Source organism: Lipotes vexillifer, unplaced genomic scaffold (genome assembly GCF_000442215.2).
Source record: "Lipotes vexillifer unplaced genomic scaffold, Lipotes_vexillifer_v1.1 scaffold1179, whole genome shotgun sequence".
Classification (NCBI taxonomy): Eukaryota; Metazoa; Chordata; class Mammalia; order Artiodactyla; family Lipotidae; genus Lipotes; species Lipotes vexillifer.
This window is the reverse complement of record NW_006783890.1, coordinates 1,432,097-1,454,617: the sequence shown is the minus strand read 5'-3', so window position 1 is coordinate 1,454,617 and position 22,521 is coordinate 1,432,097. Positions and strand designations below refer to the sequence as shown.

The 22,521-nt window shown below is 35.0% G+C and overlaps 1 protein-coding gene across 1 annotated transcript in view; it reads left to right on the top strand.

Moving 5' to 3' along the window:
* SPAG16 (sperm associated antigen 16) overlaps positions 1–22,521 on the top strand; it is a 906,862-nt gene that overhangs the window by 467,394 nt on the left and 416,947 nt on the right. Inside the window, exon 12 of the mRNA XM_007456417.1 lies at positions 1,216–1,401. Coding sequence (XP_007456479.1) covers positions 1,216–1,401 — 186 coding nt within the window. The remainder of the gene's footprint in view (positions 1–1,215; positions 1,402–22,521) is intronic.

Here is a 22,521-nt window from a genome sequence, read left to right as displayed (position 1 = left end):
AGGACTATCCTTATATAGTACTTTTTTTTAGTAATTTTTAAAATCTGCTAATTTGAAAAATAAATAAATATCCTTTTATCACTTTAACTCTATAATCTGCTTTTCTGGCAGAATCTTTGAGCCTTCCTCTCCAGTGGTTGCTGCTCATAAAAGTTTAATTCTCTCAGCATAAAAGTAAGGAAGTAAAAGCAAGCAAGCAAATTGCTTGTCTTGATGCAAGGGCCATTACGGTCTTAGAAATTTTGGGCAACTTTTCTTCTTCATTTATAGCATAACTTCATTCATTAATTCATATATTTATTCATTCTGAAAGCATTTAATGAGCACTTCAGTTGGTTAATCATAATGCTTGATGCTGTAGAAACAGAGAGAGGAAACAGTTCCCCATCAAAAACACAGGGAAGGAGGCAGATAAGCAGTTCATTATATTCAGTGAGAGAAAAGTTACTAAGAGAACACATGGAAGGAGCAAACAATGCTGAAAGATGTGGAGAAGATGATGGCATTGAAATTTTCTTGCAGTTGATATTTTACCAAAAAAAACCTAGATGTTTCTTTTCACATCATGGACACCCACTCATTTCTTAAACTTGTTTTTGGATCCACCACTTGAAACCACTGCTTTTTAAACATCTACTAATGACTCAAATGGAAAATCCAATGACTCATTCTTAACCACCCAGCTCTTCAAAATCTTTCATCTCTCAAGATGTAGCTCCAAAGCCCTCTCATTTCTGATTCACATATTTCTTCAACATGCAAGCTGCAGTCCTGCAGCATTTAATTAATACAAACATAAACAACGCTGACCTACTGTTTTATGTTGTATTATGTTTTTTAAATTGTCTTAGCCCACGTCTAAATTTTCATCATTCTGAGGCTATATCATCCACAGAGCCTAACATAGCCCTGAAACTAATGTATGTGTTAAAAAAAGTGCTGTTTAGTGGATTAATCTGGAAGACTATAGAATTAATACAGAAACTGTGCAACAGCAGTTCTCTAATCAGTTTGAATTACTAAACAATATAAGGAAGTATCAAATTGTGCAGACTCAAATAAGATAATAAGATTCAGGCATAAAGATATGTCCTTAAAAGTAAAAATAACTCAGATACACCTGCAAGTTATTCACAGAATACAACCATTCATAAGAATAAATTAACTGCAAGTTGATTTTTTTAACAGATTGCCTTTTTATGTTCTTGCAAATAGTGGCAACAAGTTGGCTACTTCAAGTGGTGACACTACAGTTAAATTATGGGACCTGTCTAAAGGCAATTGCATCTTAACCTTCGAAGGACACACCCATGCAGTATGGTCCTGCACGTGGCACTCCTGTGGTGATTTTGTGGCTTCCTCCTCATTGGATACAACTAGCAAAATCTGGGATGTTAATAGGTAAGAAGTACTTTGAACAATATTAGCACTCTATGTTGATAAATATACATGGATAAATTTTCCCTCAGTGGGAAATTAAAAGAAAAACACTGCTAATTATAAAACTATAGAATTACTTAAATAATCTCTGTAAAATCCATTTCTAATTTCATTAATCTCTGTTGATGTAATGAGTTCTTTCTAAATGTAGGTTCAAGATCAAGCCTATGCAATCAGATTAGAATTGCTTCATTGGGAAGCTGTTTGTTTTAAGCAAGATAGAGACAAAGACTTACTTTAAAGAGTTAGGTTTTTAGTTCTCCCCTCCATAGGTCTGCTGTCTCTCTGGATTATCAAACCAACAATTCAGTAGGCATGAAGGTGACAGAAATAATTGTTTGCTTTTCACTAAATTTTGATATAACATTTCCCAAATTAAATGCTTCTTGGCAATTCACAAATTGTAAGAATTAATCCAATTTATGGTAAGCAAAGTCCTATACAATACCATATGCTTTGATCTTAATTCCAGAGAGACAAATTTATTATATTTTTGCTATCAAAATACCTGTATTTTGTATTTTTGGATGATTATTCCATCCTGTTAGGTATACAAATAAGGTAAAAAGAGCTGGTATCAAATACCCTGATTGCTTCAGCTAATTAAGGGGATTACAGATCATCAGTCAGATTTCTGATCACTTTAATATTTTAATCCATGCCCAGATTCCAAATATAAGTGATAGTGACTCCTCAACATTTATGTGAACAATTATCACTGAGCCATTGTAATTTATTTTGTAAGAGAAAGACGAACTTGCATTAAAGGTGAACACTATTGTTTGGGGGGTCATGGGTAAAACAGGTACCTTTAACAAACTTTCCCCACTCTTCCTTGAATCATGGATAACATATTTAGAAGAGAGAGCACGTAAGGTGCTTACAGAAAAGTCAACAGGTTTCCTGGGAGGGTTCCTTGAAAGGGTGTGCTCTGTTCTATCTGTAGTTTATCCCTTAAGGCCATGTGCCAGTCATTATGCTATTTTCTCTCAGTACCAAACTCACCCTTCTGTATCTTTTTTGTGATGCTGGAGCTGGAACTTTGCAAACCACATTTTTGCTTTGCCATCTGACTCTCTATTAGGCTTTGGTAATAGTGGGTGCCTGCAGAAGACCACAAGGCTAGGGGAGGTAGAGGGGCCTGCTTCTTCCTGTTCCCTTCCTGTGGGCTTCTTCTGGCCTTGCAGTTCCAGTGGATATCCCCTAGCAGCACTTCACCTCAGCAGCATCAGTTTATTCTCATCACAGCAGCTGAATCCAGTTGACAGTTTTTCCAGTGCTCGCAGAAACAGCTGCATCATGCCGTCCATCATCAAAGACATTAGTTCCAGCAAACAGGTGCCATCTTCTCAGAGCTCTGTGTTCCCAGCTCTGCATGGCCTCTTTTCCAAGATGAGGAACATCAGTACTAGCAATCACATGCCCCCTCCTCAGAGGGCTGAGTTTCAGCTCTGTAGTGCCCCCAACCGAGGTTTTACGTTTCAGTAATGCCACTGCAGTCCCTTTGTTCACTCAGTCCTATGGGTGGTAGCTCTTTCCTGCGGTGGCTTTCTCCATGATACCTTAATGTTCTTGCTTTCTCCTTATAGTCATCTAGCTAACAACTTTTTGCATAGTTAACAATCCCATATATGAAATTCTTGCTGTTAAAATGTTAAGCGCAAGTTCTGTCTCCTGTCCAGACCATGACAATTACAGAGCATTAATGGATAAATAGCAAAATCCACTTGAGTTACAAAGATACAGATCAATAATGTTTGTCATATTCTGAATGAGAAAACATAGCTCTAAATAATACATTTTAAACCTATTTCTGTCTAAAATAGTGACAATTTAAGATATGTTTTAATACTCATGTGCATACCATTTGGTTATCTGGAATAATCAATCATGTAATTCTTAATTTTATTATGTTTCTATATTATGCAACCATATTTCATAAATATTTATTATAATAGATTACTGGAATTTTTTTAAACTACTTTATTTTGAAGTATGATTGACATACAGAAAGCTGTGTATATTTAGTGTAAACAACTTGATGAGTCTGAAGATAAATATATACCCATGAAATCATTACAATCAATGCATAAACGTATCTATTGCCTCTAAAAGTTTCCTCCTGCCCTCTTTCTTACTGTTATTTTTATAAGAACACTTAATATAAGATCTAGCCTATTAGAAAAATTTTAAGTATGCTAACAGTTCTGTTATCGGTAGGTACTGTGTTGTACAGTAGATCTCTAGGACTTATATAAGTGAACTTTTAACATTTATCTAATTTTAATTTTTTATCACTTTTGGCTTAGATGAGGATTTTAATAGAAGACTGTGGTCCATTCTAAAATATATCTTCAAGTGTCTTAATCATTCAGAGTGTTTAAATCAAACTGTGTTAAAAAAAAAAAAAAAAAAAAAAAAAAGGATTCCCAGTAGACTCAGCCCTACTTAGAATAATTTCAAACACTTTGACTTGAAAGCTTTTCTCCATAACCCTGATATCCAAATACTGTCTTCCAGCTGAGACCCAGTAGATATTGATATAACAGATCAAAATTGCTTCTGATTGATGCCAAAAATCCTTTACATTTCAAATTTCCCATCAATGTCAAGAGCTCACCATCATCATCAAAGACAAAGAAATTATACCAGTTTTGAAGCTGAGGTAGTGGTTAAATATCGACAAATAGGGAGAGATTGATTGTTTCTTTGGTGGCTATTGATAGACCTTTCAAAATTATAATCAAAGCACTGAGCTGTAATTTATGATTGCTCATGGATCCATACTTTGTAGATATGTCTAAAACTAGTGTCTTGCTTAAAATTTTATAGGTCATTGGAACTGGCTTAGTGACTTAAGGGGAGAGGTTATTTGCCTTGGTAAGATGATGGTGGTAGAAACTGTGCTATGCTGGGTCATATACTCTTATATTGGAACCACATAGTTTTGTTTTTTAATTTATTTATTTTTTATTATTTTTAAATTTTTTATTTATTTTGTTTATTTTTGGCTATGTTGGGTCTTCGTTGCTGCGTGCAGGTTTTCTCTAGTTGTGGTGAGCAGGGGCTACTCTTCGTTGCAATGCACAGGCTTCTCATTGCGGTGGCTTCTCTTGTTGCAGAGCATGGGCTCTAGGCGCACAGGCCTCAGTAGTTGTGGTACGCGGGCTCACTAGTTGTGGCTTGTGGGCTCTAGAGCACAGGCTCAGTAGTTGTGGCACACAGGCTCAGTTGCTCCGCGGCATGTGGAATCTTCCCAGACCAGGGATCGAACTGCTGTCTCCTGCATTGGCAGGCAGACTCTTAACCACTGCGCAACCAGGGGAGCCCAATGCCACATAGTTTTTAATTAAAAAAGTATTGATAGACTCTGCTGTTCACCAGAGAAGGAAGAATTTAGAATATATTCTTTTTGTATTTACAGTCTGCCCTTCCCTTCGAACCCCTGGCTCAGCCTTGAATATCCTTTGGTTGGTGTCATATCCCTAGCCCTACAGCTCTTCCTGAATTGGATATTACCTGCTAAGACCATCTAATTAGCTCCTCACCAGAAAATTGTATACCTGGAAATCATAATTAATGTAAAATATGCAGATTAAGACCCACGTTTACTAAATGCTAATGAGAATCTCTGAACAATATCTGTGGCATTCTTAGTCTGGATGCACTGACACTCTACAAGGTTTCTATGAATAATTAAAAGTAGTACTTCAATGGTCTTTTGAATAATCATTTATAAAAAAGTGGAAACTTACATGTGTTTTAATTTGTAATCATTGATTGCTACCTTAATTTTCAAATATATGCTTTAAAATCAGTCTTTTTTTTAACATCCTTATTGGAGTATAATTGCTTTACAATGGTGTGTTAGTTTCTGCTTTATAACAAAGTGAATCAGCTATACATATACATATATCCCCATATCTCCTCCCTCTTGTATCTCCCTCCCACCCTCCCTATCCCACCCCTCTAGGTGGTCACAAAGCACCGAGCTGATCTCCCTGTGCTATGCAGCTGCTTCCCACTAGCTATCTGTTTTACGTTTGGTAGTGCATATATGTCCATGCCACTCTCTCACTTCGTCCCAGCTTACCCTTTCCCCTCCCCATGTCCTCAAGTCCATTCTCTATGTCTGCGTCTTTATTCCTGTCCTGCCCCTAGTTTCTTCAGAACCATTTAAAAAGCAGTCTTAAAGCACACACACACACACACACACACACACACACACACACACACACACACACACACACACACACACACACACACACCATTGTATCCTAAGTAGAGAATTCTTGATGCATGGCAATTTGGTTGCATAAATAGAGAAAATCAACACATACACATGAAGAAAGTGCTTCCCTGTTCCCATCCACATTCAAATTGTAACTTAATTGTCTTATTCTACATAAATCTATAAAGTGATGAATATTAGATAGGAAAATCAGAAAATGTCTCAGTCGACTATAAAAATTGTGTTTCTTTAAAGCATAAGATTATCAATAAATATTCATGAAATGAATTACCAGTGTTGGGCTGTGTTATAGCCATTAGAAAATTCTAAGACTCCATTACTCCCCTCAGTGAGATTACAAGTAATTTTAAAAAGCAGCAATTTTGAAACAGAATGTGCAATGCATCTGCAGTTTATAATATCAGATTAGATATTCTGGTTGGCCCGTGGATGCTTTTCTCCCCAAGGTAGTTGGGTATTTGTATGAGTGCTTATACCACACTGTATCTCTGAGGTTTGGAACACAGACCATGTGCCTGTACTTAGCTTGTAGTTTGAGGGGAAAGGATTTGAAACAAGCAAAATGTTACCAAATGTAGCTGCCCCCACTGCTTTTAACACAATATTACAAAGGCAAGAATTGAGTGGTTTGTAACAAGGATGGAAGGAAACAGAGTGCTTTGTATAATTCAGCTTCTGGACGCTAAACAATGGGAAGTAAATCTGCTGCCCTTATATCCAGGTGTGTTGTTTCAGATGACTTGAAGATTATGTTTGAGAGAAAAATAAATGTTTAAGAACTATGTTTAGAAAAGTAATTTGTGGTTACCGCTGCATTCCATTCAATGGAAGCGAATATATCAGAAAACCTACCTCGTTTTTGAGAGAACTGTATTGGCAAGGAAACCATGAGCCTATCCTTAATAACCTCCTGACTCTTCTAACTGTAAAACAGTCCTCAGGATCCTGAACTTACATTCAAAGGAAGTGGACTGCTAGTGTTATATAGTTTGGAAGGTAGTCACAGACAACAGCGCCCACTTCAGATGTGGTCACAGAGGAAAATGGACAAGGAAAAACCTTGGCCATGGAACAAAGCCAGAGACCACAAAGAATAATAAGCAAAGGAGCTTCTCTTAGTGAGAGAGGCATGATTCAATCAAAAAACTTCAGTACAGTGGCAAAGTTTCTCACGATGCCTGCCCAGGATTCTGTCACTCTTTGGGCTAGTGACTCTTGTGTATTTCCCAATTTTTCCTACTTTCTGTACTGGAGTTTGTATTGCAGTATTGCTCCCTGCTTCATCATTGTACATTTTATCTGTGATAGCAGAGAAGGCAGAAAACTTGTCTTTTATTTGGTTGGTCACTAGAACACAAGAGACACCTTTCAACCCAGTGGAGCAGATTGTGCATCATGCAGAGATCATGGACTGAGAGGTACAAGCAGTAAATGAGTGAGAATTTGTGTTGTCTCTTTTTTTTGGGGGGGGGTATAACTGAATACTGTACATGTGAAAAGAAGGATGGCACAGATATTTGGTGCGCAAAAGGCCAAACTGTGGCAGAGACTGCTAGCTGTTCACCAGAACTCGCTTTCTCCTTCTTCCATGTGAATTGGACACCTGGCTTTCTATCTAAGTGGTGTTTCTCAGCCTCACTTTAAGTTAAGTGTGGTTATGTCACTAAGTTCTCTGCAATAGAATATAAGTTGAAATGATATGCACCATTTCTATATTCTTTCTCCCATGTGGTGGGATGGGATATTTATGACCATAGCCAGAGTAACCTTAGAAACCAATCGTTGAAAATGACAGTGTGATCATCAGCCTGCCTGATGTAAAGCCACCCCCAATCCCTACCTCCAGCTCACCTGCAGCGTTCTCTGGACTAGTCAGAAATAAGAAAATAAATTTCTATTTTATTTGAAAACTTATATTCCCACTCTGTTTGTTGTAGTACTTTGATCTGTCCAGTCCAGTATAGGCACCTTGTAAATATTTTTCAGGTAATGTTTTTTTTTTCTCACGACATATTAATAAGGCAACTACTACAAGCCCTGTAATGTTATCAAAATTATTTGGATGGCATAATAATAGAAACTCTGTGCTGATATTAGATGGCCATTCAACTGCTTTTTCTTCCCTTGCCCCTTCTCACTTCTCATCATTGACATCTGTTGCAATACTGTTGGAGCCTATTAAGTCCTATTTGCCATTAGCAATATCTGTAAGTCAAATAACTGGTTTGCATGGAAGTTAATGCCTATAAAAGTAGCTGTTAAAATGCAAGTACAGTAAATTAGTGCCTCCATTACTAGAAAGCTGATTCAATAATAATGATTTCATTTAAACAATAGAAAAAACAATAAGGACTTCAATTTCATAGTAGCATTGACTGTACTTACTGATGAATATCAGTTTTGCTGATTGCAGTCAGACTGATAGGATACAAAATAGTACCTGCTTTGTGGTTAACCTTATACGTTTGTTTTTTTCAAAAATTATTTATAGACCCAACAAATATGTATTGGATACTTTGTTATGTGCATTGCTCTAGTCACTAAGCTCTATCAGTGAACAAAATAGACAAAAACTCCTGTACTCATGTAGATGGCATTCTATTGCGAGGCAGAAAATAAGGCAAATTAAAAATAATAATAATAAACTATTATATCTAGTATTTGGGAGTGTTAAGTTTGGTAGAGAAAAAATAAAATATGAAAAATGGAAAGCAATGGTGGGCATTGGAAGGAATTGCAGTTTTAAACAGGATGGTCAGGGAAATTCTCACTGTGAAGTTGATATTTGGGTAATCTGAAGTAGGTGAGGCAGTAAGCCAAGACGATATCTAGGAGAAGAACATTCCAAGCTTTTCTGAGCAGTGAGCTCCCCTATGGTGGTAGCAGGACTTATATGACTAAGGAACAACAAGAAGGCCAGTGTGACTGGAGTAGACAAGTGAATAGTAGAGATAAGGCAGTTAAACGTGTATGCGGCACCTAACACACAGGCTTGTAGCCCATTTGAATGTCTTTGACCTTTATTCTCAATGAGATGGGAAAACACTGGAGAGTTTTGAGCAGAAGAGTCACATAATCTGTTTTATACTCTAACAAGATGACTCTGGTTACTGTTTTTAGATTAAAATGTGACAGAGGAGGGCTGGGGAGACAAGGGTAAAAGCAGGAAGAGCAGCTGGGATGCTATTGCAGCCATCCAGGCAAAAGACAGTGAAGGTTTGAGCCATGATGGGAACAGTGACGGTAATGAGAATTGCTTGTATTTTGGATAGATTTGGAAGATGAAAACACTAGGAATTGCTGAGGCATTATGAGTTATGAGAGGAGAAAGCAAATCACCTGTTATATTCTGAGACACCTGGAAGGCATAAAGCTCATTCTCTTTATACTGGAACACCAATGTGAATTTTATAAAAAAGCTTTTCCAACCAGATTCATCAACTGGCATTCCAGGAAATGCTGTAGAGTGAGGGATGCCTTCTCATTGTTCATCTAACAGGTGATGTCCATTGAAGAGAACTGAGTGTTCCTTCCCACCAACATTGCTTCCTTCTTAATTTAATAATTCACTGGGCAATATAACCCCCAGCCTGGATGAGATGAGAGAAACAGAATGCTATAAATAAAGGGAACAGTTAAAATTAAGAAAAAGGAAATGTAAAATATTAAGATTCTCTTAATATTTTATCCTCTTTTAATAGTAGGTACTATTAATTTCTTTGATCAGATAGTGCACCAATGTGAACTCCAAATTGTGAGAAATTTATTTCTTTATTATAAAATTAGTAATGATGAGATAGGACCAAATAAGTTACAAAAAAGGAGGTTAGTATTTATAATATATTTTGTTAATAATATATGGCATGTCCTTTATGGTACATATGCAAAATTGGATATATTAGAGATGAAGGACATATTGTACAATATTAATGGTTTTAAAGCATAGCAATATAGGAAGTATTAAGACTCAAGGGCATGGATTATTGATACATTAATGCCTGTCTTGTATTGTAAAAACCCCCCAGCTTGCCTTCTTATACTTGAAAAGGCACCCAAGGTATATATTAATAGACTGCTAGAGCAATGCTTGAAACATAATTATGTTATATTAAAAGGTATAGTAGCATTCTAAAATTGACCTGTTGTGATCAATTTATCCTGTTCCACAGATAATATATCAATTATTACATCTTCTTGGATTTCCATTTATATTCACATATATTTGTATATTTAAGGTTTGATCATATGTATAGTATGCTTACACATGTTTGCATACTATACATATGATCAAACCTTAAATATACAAATATATGTGAATATAAATGGAAATCCAAGATGTGTATATCCAAATGTTGATGTATATACATATACTAGTATTAAAGCAGTGCATAAATGTTTGACTGTCTCAAATATTTTAAATATCATCTAATCTAAATTGCATTTATTTATTTACTTACTTACTTACTTACTTACTTACTTATGCTTTCTATATGACTCCAAAACCCAATTTGTTTCAAAACCATTTATTGGAGACAGAAAATACTAAGTATTACCATGTCCCTGAAACATTGTTTTGGAATTACTGAAATGGTTTCCATTTAAAGAAAACTCTAAGCTTTGATTCAGTTGTTATCAAAATGAATTGGATGTCCAAGTGCATCATATCAAAAGATGTAAACTGTTTGATATAAAAATAGCAAGAAATAAAAATTTAGGTAGAATTAAATTGCTTTCTTATATAAAACTATGTTGTGAGATGGGAAATACTTCCTATTTAGGTAATAAAATTGAATTCGTTCTCTTAAAACACTAGGGACATTTTTTCATAGAAATTTTAAATATTGTTTCTTCACAGTATCTGGCATGAGTTTGTACAAAATATTAACGTGTATCAATAAGAGCAGAACTTGTTAACGTGTGTTCTGGGTAGGAAATGAACCAGGCCTTCTTCAGTCAAGGAACATGAAATGATTATTCCCTGGTCTGGCCTTCGGTTACCTCTTAACCTAGAATGGATCCTGCAGGAAGTATTGCCTCTAGCAGGATTTCACCTTCTAGAAAAGTCATCTCTTCTGATTTGGCCCATAATTTCTTGAATCATTTAGTAGATTTGCCCGTGGAATTATTACAAATTGCTTTCTATCTTTAAAATTGATTATTCATTTATTCAGTTTTTTACCAGTCACTCAGAAACTCTTATCCCTGGAGTTGGGGATACAGCACTGAATTGGACAAACAAAGCCTAGCCCTAGTGGAGCTTACAGTGTAGAAGAAGGTGTTGCTGGTTTTCTACAATTTATAAATTATTAGACGAGTTCTCTAACCTGGCCATTGATCACAATATTAATTCCTTACCTCTAGAGATGCAAAGCAACTATCACGGAGGGTGACTGACTTTCCGAGATGCTGTGAGTGCGTACTAGTTCTCCATTCTTGGAAATAAGTAGAACAATCGGGGTAATAAGCCACCAACGACGTGGATATTAAAAATGGTGCTGAGTCTGTCATCTTTCCAAAGATAATTTTTTCGTTGGTACTTGAGTAGGTATCCGTCACACATAAACCATCCAATTAGGATAGTTCAGAGCAGTTTTCACATGAAGAATGAACTTTCCTGTGATGGTTCCTTTTCAGTTTGGTTTGGGGTTATGGTGTCAGTTTGTTTTTTGCTTGCATAAGGAAGAATATGATGGATTTTAGGATAATATGCATTAGCAAGGAACAGTCTAAAATGCTATTCAGTAATAACAAATAGAAATAATTATACTAAGATGTGTCTGTTATATCCTACCCTGCTTATGTTTAATTTTTTTACTTCTGGTTAGAAAGATGCATACCTATATTATGTGATTTCCTAAGTATTCAGACAGATACAAAGAGATCCCAAACTTGTTTTTTCTTATGCTAAGTAATTCAGGACATTTAAAAACTAAAGATGTCGAATGAGTTAATTATTAGTAATTGTATGTGTTATTGTCTGAATACATGTCCAAGTAAAACTTTCTTACCCATAAATTTAAGACTTAAAGTTACCATTGGAAATTCATGGTGATTATCTAAATATGTATTCTAAAAGGTGCAGTGTTTTAGCCTAGAAACACAAAAGCTATCTTTATGTGAAGCCATGGCTGCTATAAAAGAAAGTGGACATTTGACATTTTTTTCTTGATTATCTTTGATCCAATGTCTGACAAGTTTATAAAAGCATCTGATGCTTCCAATTTTAGAGGTGTTATATAATTCATTTCATTGTCTATTTCTATAGTTATCATGTGACAAATTCAATGCACTTTTTGAGAATATTGTCAGTATCTCCAGAGTAAATTTAACTTTACTTTGAACTTTGCTTCACTATTACACAAATACAAATTAATATATCATAGGTATATGCAAACCTGTAACAATAAATTATATATCTACACCACAGAGGTACTGCCTACGTACTTAATATTCATCATGGATTGTAAATCTCTTGCACAAATAACATTAACTAGCAATATGTGGTAATTATTTATGTAGCCACCTCTATTCCTTGCTCCCATTTCCTCTTAATCATATCTAAGCAGACTATGATGTCTTAGACTTGAAGCTTTCAGTGATAGCTCCCAACAATAAATTAGTTCCTCATTATCTGAATTATCATGGCTCTTACTACCTATGTTCATATTCCTATCACTAAACTCTATCTAAGAACCCAGTCCCCAAGCTGGAATTGATTATCTTCCCTTAAGAGGCTATTGGGATTAATCCCATATGACTGAGAGTCTTGTTTCTTTGGATCACCTCAATAAAAACAGCCTTTATACTCTAGTTATTGTTCATATATCCACCAATCAGCCTTGATTTCTCACTCATCTCTGATCTCCCTTCCACTGTATGCTTTGGAATCCACTGCCTGTTGTTAGCAAAATATTTTATATCCTCCATCTCTTCCTTGTACTCTTTATCTTTTTACTTAAACTGGTCTCCCTTGAGGAGACGGAGTTCCTTTTCTAATGGATCCTGTAACTACCTCCCCTTAATTCTTTCCAAAAGATTTACAACTCACAATAAATAGTGATCACTAGACCCTGTCTTTGAGGTACATAAATAAAATGTGTTTGAGTTTTATACACATTTATCATATATATATATATATATATATATATGCAAAAGTTAAATTTTTCTGGAATACTGACACAAATTTTCCCACCACTGGGCCTGGAAGTTTGTTCACTGATCTGTTCCCAGTACTCAAACAGAGCTTGGAACATACTGGGAAAGTAATAAACATTTTTGAAATTAATGTATAAATTAATGGTTTACATCCCCTCCATGCCCTTCACTGTCACTTCTAGATAACTTTCTTTCCTCCCGCCTCCTCACAAACCACAGAAGCACATGCTTTGAGACCATACCATTGGCCACTCCTTCACTGTATGGTCATACCCATCATGATTTATCACATGGCTTACTGTGTTCATAGAGTGCAATATCGTTATCCAAGCAAAAAATTCATCTAACACCTTGGACTTCCAGTTTCTTCACCTCCTTACTTCCAACAACTTTCAAATCTCGATTTTAGCTTTTCTGCTCTGTGCGTACCATTCCCCACCCCGATTCCCTGGCTTGTATCCTCTAATACCACCTGCTCCAACAATTCTTTGATTCCAGAGGTGTTGATAACTTATTGTCCCCACTGTTTTTTCTCTTGCCCTGATAACAGCCTTCCTGTTTCTCCCTTCTTACCCAGAGCGACATCCAAGGTCCATCACAGTGGTCTGCCCTTCCCACACAGCTGCAAATCCCTTGGTCCTCTCTTCCTCCACATTTTTTGCCTGTCAACACCCCAACTCTATTTAAACCAGTTCTCTGCCTACTCTCTACCTACACCTGGTCAGCTGAGCATGGATAGGAGACATACACAAATGTGCGTGCGTGCGCGCGCACGCGTGCACGCACACACACACACACCAGAATCATGATGACTGGTCTCACTTTATATTTATAACCTCAACTCACAAGTTGAATCCTACTGAGTTTCCTCTGTCAATTAACTTTCTACCATGCAAAATGAATATTTCATTCCTTTCTCCTCTATCTTTAAATCCCTAACACCCTCCCTACTCCTTTCTCCCCTGTGTTCAAACCTCTTTTTCAAGCTTCTGCTTGCAACTGTCCCATTGACCAAAGCAAGTCACATGGCCAAGACCAGGATCAGTGTAAGAAGTGACTACACAAAAGTATGCATTTAGGGAGAGGAATAATGGCAACCAGTTTTCAAACAATATATCCTCTTTCTAACCCCATATTTCTCTTATAATCATCTCCTTGCAAATGTGAATGTAGTATTAAAGTTGTATTTTAGCTCTATTTTATATTATAGAATTCATGCTTTTCAGTTGACCTAGGTACTTAAATAGACTTTTATGATCATTCTTAGGAGAAAATGGAGTCTAACTTCTTGTCTCAATTCTTAAAAATAGATTGTTGGAGAAATTCTTATAAATAGGTTATTGGAGTAATTTTAGAGTATCATTGCTTCTCTGCTCAGTAAATTTTAGATGATCCCTATTACTCTTTTATACCTTTTTATTTTGAATTAGTTTAATTACCCAGAATAAATTGAAGAATGAACAGCTCTCATGTACTCTTCACCCAGATTCCCCCGTGATAATATCCGACTATTGTATATTACCAAAACTAGGAAACTGACATTGGTACAGTATTAGTAACACAAGTGCAGACCTTAGTCAAATCTCACCAGTTTCTACTACATGCATTTTCATATGTGTGTGTGTGTAGTTCTATTAAAGTTTATCACACATGTAAATTAGGGTAACCAATGTAACTCTATACATCTGTAATCAGGATACAGACTGTTCCATCATCACAAGGAAACTCCCTCAGATTACCCCTTCATGATCACACTCTTCCCCCCAACTCTGACCCTTGGCAACCACTGTTCTGGTCTCCATTACTATAAATGTCAATTCAAAATTGTTATATAAATTGAACCATACAGTATGTGAACATCTGAGGTTGGCTCTTTTTCATTCAGTGAAATGCCCTTGAGATTCATTTAACTATTTTGTGTATCAGGACTTAACCCTTTTTATTGCTAAATCATAGTAAATTGTATAGGTATACCAGTTTGCTTATATATTCACTCCTTGAAGGATATTTCTTTTGTTTCCATTTTGGAGATAGTACAAATAAAGCTGCAATGAACATTCACATATAGGGTTTTGTGTGAGCATAAGCCTTCATTTCTCTACAATAAATGCCCAAGAGTACAATTGCTGGGTTGTATGGTAAGTGTACGTTTAACTTTATTACAAACTGCCAAACTGTCTTCCAGTGTAACTAAACTATTTTACGTTACTGTCACAATGCATGAGAAACGCGGTTTCTCCACATGCTCATCATAATTCGGAACTGTTAGTATTTTTGTATTATCTTGGCCATTCTAATAGGTGTATAGCAGTATCTCATCATGGTCTTCATTTGCATTTCTCTAATGGCTAATGATGTTGACCATCTTTTCATGTATAGTTGACCCTTGAAGTATGTAGGAGTTGGGTCATGAACCCCTGCTCAGTCGAAAATCCATGTATAAGTTTAAAGTCGGCCCTCTAAATCCACAGAGTAAACCAAATGTGAATTTTGCAGTACCATAGTAGATATTTATTGAAAAAAATCCGTGTATATGTAGACCTGCACAGTTCACACCCATGTTTTTAAAGGGTCGATTGTACTTATTTGCCATCTGTATATCTTCTTTGAAGTATCTGTTCATGTTCTGGCCCAGTTTCTAACTGGATTGTTTTCTTACTGTTCATTTTCTGTTGAAAGTTTTTTATTTATTTTGGCTTCACATCCTTTGTCAGAGAGTTTGCTGAGGTGATGAAAATTTACAAATAAAAACAAACAAAATACCTGATTTTTGAGAAAGGCACAAAAGCAATTCAATGGAGAAAAGTAAAAAATCAGTTGACTATATTCATGTGGGTCTGTTTCTGGGTTCTCTATTCTATTCCACTGATCTTTGCATTTATTATTTCATTAATACCACACAGTCTTGATTACTGTAGTACATAGTAAGTCTTAAAATCAGGCAGTGTGACTTCTTCAATTTTTGCTTTCTTTTCTTTCAAATTTTTTTGGGCTAGTCTAGTTTCTTTGTCTTCCCAAACCTATTTTTCTCTCTATCTAATATCACTTCAGCCTGGTTTTCCTGACCAGTAAATTTCATATTTCTTTTTCTAGTTAATATCTTTTTTTTTCTTAGAGACCCTCACTCGTGTCTTTTTTATTGCTAATTGGTTTTTTTTTCATGCTACTCCTCAGAATTAAATTCCCTCTAGACTCTTCTCCAATAATCCACCTATTTTTTGTTCCTTCCAAATTTGAGTGGAAGACTATGCCCTTCTAAGAAGCCTCCGTGCCTAACCTCAATCTCTGATGGATACACTTTTCTTTCCTATTTATTTTTTTCTGATGAGAGTCAGATTGTGAGTTTTAAGGCCTTAATCACACACATAAAAATAAACTCCTCCCACACATAATTCAAAATTTAAAAACAATAGACAATGTGTATAAGAAAGCCCATCAAGACTTGATTTTTGTCTATGAAAATCCCTTTGATGTTATTCTGTTTACTTTAGAATATAAAATTCTTTTAAAATTCTATCTTTCTTTCTCTATTTTTCCCTTTTCTTTTTGCCTTATCCTTCTTTTTGGTATAGCTGTTTTGTGAGTGCCTTGGGCACATGCTTCTTTCTGTTGGGTAATCCAAAATTGGCTTTTATGAATAATTTGTTCTGTGTCATAAAGCATTCATTTTTCTGCTCTAATTCTCTTTATCTTTGTTGTCCTTCTGCCACATCACAGTCTCCTATTTTCTCTACCCTTTAAAATATCCTATGTAGCCCCTAATAGTTAACTAATGGCATGTAATCCCATCTTCTGCCTCACATTTTCCCTTAGAATCCATTCTTAAATCTTCACCTTATTCAAAGTAAGCCGTTACCTCCTACACCTTCCCACGTATTTGTCATAGTTGTTCCATAGATTGCAAACTGTTAAATCACTCCTCCACATCTCTCTCCTTGACAAGTATATATCCTGCAGTCACTGAACTTAAATAAATGGTTCCCTACAACTCCTTTCCATCCATTATCTTCTGAAATAGAGTCTCTTTGGCCTTGTCTTCAGATAACCATATTGAATGAGAACTAAGGAGATCTGAGCAACTCTTGATACTTTCTTCAGATAGTTTACTAACATCTACAGGATAGAATGATGGGAGAGTTCAAGTTGTATGAAAATAGTGCCTACAAATATACACGGTCTTTTCTGGAGGCAGGGGCACCACTCAACTGTAAAACTCCTTTTAAATGTCCAACTTTTATTCATCCAATACTGAAAATCTAATGAGTTAAAAAACATTTTGACAAAATGATTGCCACTTTTCACTTTCAATATATATTTGTTTGCACTGCGAGATCTTCAGTATTTAAACTTTTTCATCAAAGCAAATAAGTATCAACTGTAGGATTGAAAGAATATTGTCACCGAACATTTAACTCCAAATACTGTTTATCATGCCTACATGTGCCCTTTATTTGATTACATGATGAGGTGTATGAAAGCAGGTTTGAGTCTGACAAAATTAAAGGTGCACAAATCTATGTACAGAGATGCCTGTACTCCTATATTCAAGTGAAATGCTACACAGCAGATTCAGGTTATTTTCTAAAACTGACATTAATTAAGATGGTTTCTTCCTTTATGCTCCTTTAGCAAATCTTTGCTGTGTAACACTCCTTCACTGAGTACAGGCCTTACATGTGTGAACAAAATGTAGGCTTTATTCAGATGACATGAAAATATATAATGTTGGATCAGAAGTGACTGAAGCATCTTTCACTGAATATATCTATAGCTAGGTGACATGAACTGGCACATTTTCTTATTCATGAGTTGTACTGCGTGAGTCAGAGGATTCACCTGAATCTTAAAATGTTATGAACCATTAATATATTCTAGTTTAGAATAAGATAAGCTGATCATATTATATCAAAGAAAAGGTTCATGCAATGACTGCTTCACACACATCAGTACTTCTCATTTGGATTCCAGTACCTATGGCCAGTGGCAATCTTTGCAAATGATCTTTATTTCCCTTTATTCTTCTAAGAATTATGAAAACTGGGATTTCAAAAATATTACACTAAGTGACTTTTTGTCTCTTCACATGTCATACTTTTTTTTTATCCTAACATGTATGTGCTCTTGGAGGGATACCCACACACAGACACAGTCATCTCATCTTTAAGCTCCCCCTTGCATCTTTGGTCTGTTTCAGTTCGAGGAGGACCACAGGTCACATGACCCTTTCACAATGGCTTCTCCTGTTCAAAAGGTCTCCATAGCATTCCACTCAAGTCAGCAGCTTCTAAATTGCCTTTGTACCTTCTCAAGGCATTTAAAAAATATTATTCAGGATAGCATCTCTTTTGCTTTAGAAATAAGTTGTTCCTCATTTCCCCCTTTGACATAGTTTTCTTTATAATATATTTGGCATAAGTTGATTAATATTTAACCTTGGAAACACTGTTAGTTTGAGGCACACTTTTAGTTTTAAGCTTTCAATGAACAGCCAAGCAAAGGACATTTTTCTTTTCATTTGTATAATTGAGAATGTTTGAGATGCACTCAAACCAAGTAGTTAAGGAAAAAAACACACAACTATATTATTAGTATAAGGGAGGATTTTTTTTTTTTTTTTTTTTTTTTTTTTTTGCGGTACGCGGGCCTCTCACTGCTGCGGCTTCTCCCGTTGGGGAGCACAGGCTCCGGACGCGCAGGCCCAGCGGCCATGGCTCATGGGCCCAGCCGCTCCACGGCACGTGGGATCCTCCCGGACCGGGGCATGAACCCGTGTCCCCTGCATCGGCAGGTGGACTCTCAACCACTGCGCCACCAAGGAAGCCCACATAAGGGAGGATTTTAACTGATGAACTCATCAAAGAATGCAGGCATGTTCATTAAATGATGCCCTCAACAATATTTTTATAATGGATACAGTAATAAGTTTGATGGGGTAGCTCCTCATAATGCATAAATATATTCTAAGAATATCACCTATGGTCCATCATTCAGGGATGATTCAAAGGCTTACCAAGTGGAAGTACCAGAATTCTCCTCAGAAAACTTTTGATTCAGTTTTAGAGTATAGAGGAATTCAAGTAAACCCAAATATGATAGTAGAATACAAAAATACTTTGAAGATAAATTAAGAGCATAGCTCATACTGAAAAAAATCAGAATAGTATTATGGGGGATGCATATTAAAAGGCATGATAGAATGCAGAGAAAAAGGAAAAAAACATATAAAATGCTTCAAGGGCTTATAACGCATAGGGAAAATAGAGGATATGGAGCTCTAAACTCCAGAAAGCAGGTATTCTCAAGAAGGTGAGGAACAGGATATATTTAATAAATTAATCATAGTGATTTGTGATAACAAAAAAAATTTGTAAACCAAACACAGAACTCTATGCTTTCCAAAACTTTTATAAAAATAAAAGCATATAAGGATAAAATTAGATCAGCACTGAAAAACACCATGTGCATATTCTACTATATGGATATACCATATTTGTTCATTCATCATTGGATATTTGAGATGTTTCCACTTTTGACTATTATGAATTATGGTGCTATGGAATATTTGTCTGCAACATTTGTCTACAATATTTGTGTAAATGTATGTCTTCATTTCTCTTGGGTATAAGCCTAGGAATGGAATTGCTGGGTCACGTGGTTACTCTCTGCTTAGCATTTAGAAGAACATCCAAACTATTTTTCAAAGCAGCTATACCATTTACATTTCTATTGGAAATGTATATGGGTTCCAATTTCTCCAAATCCTTGTCAACACTTGTTATTAGCTATTTTTTTAATATGACTTAGTCTTACAGTTCTCTCAGTGGGTGTGAAGTTGTGTCACATCATGGCATTCATTTGCATTTCCCTAGTGGATAGTAAGTTGAGCATCTTTTCATGTGCTTATAGCCACTTGCATACCTTCTATGGATAAATGTCTAATCAGATTCATTGCCCAATTTAATTGGATTAACTTTTTATTATTCAGTTTTAGAATTTATTTATATATTTCTTTACATATTATATACACATTTCTTTACATATCATTAGACATAATTTTCAAATATTTTTCCATTCTATGGATTGTTTACTTTTTTGATAGTATCATTAGCAGCACAAATACTTTTAATTTTGATTAAGTCCAATTTATCAATTATTTCTTTCATTCCTTGTACTTTTGGAGTTCTATGTAGGGAAGTATTGCCAAAGCCAAGATCATAAACATCTGTTCTTATATTTCTTATGTTTTCTTCCAGGAATTTTATAAATTTGACTTTTACAATTAGGTCTATGATCCATTTTGTGTGTAAGATACAAATAACTGGTTTAGCTTTATTTTTTTACATGTGGATATCCCGTTGTTCTAACTTTCCTTGAAACACCTTTGTTGAAAATTTTGTTATTTCCATGTTGAATTATCTAGATATTCTTGTTGAAAATTAGTTAACCATAAGGTAAGGGTTTATTAGGTTTATTTCTGACTCTCAATTTTATTTGATTTACCTATATGTTTATCCTTATTATAGTACCGTACTTTCTTAATTACTGTTGCTTTATTGTAAGTTTTGAAATCAGGAGATGTGAATTCTCCAACTTTGTTCTTCTTTTACAAGATCACTTTGGCTATTCTGAGTCCCTTGCATTTCCATTTGAATTTGAGATCAGTTTGTCAATTTTGAAAAAAAAAAAAAAAAAAGCCATGGTTTTGATAGGAATTGTGTTGGATCTGTAGATCAACTGGGTAGTATTATCACCCTCAAAGTTTTAGTCTTCTAATCTAAGAACATATGATGTTCTTCCCTTCATTTACGTGTTTAATTTCTTCTAAGAATGTTTTAGAGTTTGCAGAGTACAAGATGTGAAATTATTTTGTCAAATTTATTCCTAGGTATCTTACTATTGTTGATGCTATTTTAAAGGAAATTGTTTTCTTAATTTTGGCTGTGGGGGATGTTCATTGTTAGTATCTAGAAATCCAACTGATATTTGTATATTGATCCTGTATCCTGCAACCTTGCTGAACTTGTTAGTTTTATAGTGTTTCTGTAGATTTCATAGGATTTTCTATGTATAAGATCATGTTATCTAAAAATAGAAAGGCCATGTGAAGACACAGTAAAATGATGGGCATTTCCAAGCCAAGTAAAGAGGCTTCCAGAGAAACCAAACTTGACAACACCTTGATCTTGGACTCACAGCCAATAAAACTGTGAGAAATAAATACTGTTATTTAAGTCACTCAGTCTGTGGTATTTCGTTAAGGCAGCCTTAGCTGACTAATGCAATAATTCAGTCACTTTACTCAGTATATGTCTATTCAGATTTTCTATTTCTTCTTGAGTCAATTTTAGTAGTTTGTGTCTTTCTAGAAATTTGTCCATTTAATTTAAGTTGTCTAAATTGTTGGCATACAGTTTTTTATAGGGTTTCCTTGTAATCCTTTTTTATTTCTGTAAGGTTGATATTGATGTCCTCTCTTTTACTGTTAATTGAGTCTGTTCTGTTTTTTTCTTTGGTTAGTCTAACTAGAGATTTGTCAGTTTTGTTGACCTTTTTAAGAAACTACTTTTAGTTTTATTAATTTTTCTATTATTTTTCTATTCTCTATTTCATTAATTTACACTCTAATCTTTATTATTTCATGTATTCTACTTGCCTAAGGTTTGCTTTGCTCTTCTATTTCCAGTGCCTTAAGATAGAAACTAAGGTTACCATTTTGAGATCTTCTTTTTAAATATAAACATCTACAGTTATAGACTTCTTGCTAGGTACTACTTTAGCTGCATCAAATAAATACTGGTATATTATATTTTCATTCATCTCAAAGTATTTGCAAATATCCCTTGTGATTTCTTATTTGACCTATTAAATGTTTAGGAGTATGTTACTCAACTTTCACATATTTTTAATTCCTCAAATTTCATTTTGTCATTGATTAGTAATTTAATTTCATTGTGATTGAAGCACATAATTGCTATGTACTAGCTACTCATATAAGTATTTTATATTTATTAATTCATTAAATTATAATAAGAACTAATACATGAAGTAGTACTTTTAATATCCATATTTTACTCATAAGAAAACTGGGATGCAAAACAGGAAGGCATTTGTGCAAGGCCTACATCTTGGCACCATGTGGTGAAACTGTGATAGATTCCAGGTGACCTCCTCCAGAGCCTATTCTCAGTCATCCTTTATTTAGACATTTCTTTAGTGAGGGATAATTGGGTTAATTTCAGTGTTTTCACTGTTATGATCAAAAACTCCATTGACAAGAATTGTTGCTCAATTGCATTCATAAGGTAAAATATTAGGAATGAAAACTTTCATCGGAGATAGAAAATATTTTTCTTTTTCTGATAGATATTGATAAATTATTTGTAATAAAAATTAGCTTGATCAATTCATCAATAGTAAAATTTCATGTTACTTATAAAAATTTACTCAAAGAAGTACCTGAAGACAGCCAAAAGAATATTATAGGTAGAGCACATATACTCAGTTGCACAAACATACACACACACACACACACACACACACACACACACACATATATATATATTTATGAATATAGACTCCAAAATCATGAATTAAATGTTAGTGACTTCAGTCTTGAAATGTTACAGTAATAAAGGAGTATGATTACATAATATATATTCTAAGAATGCAAGATA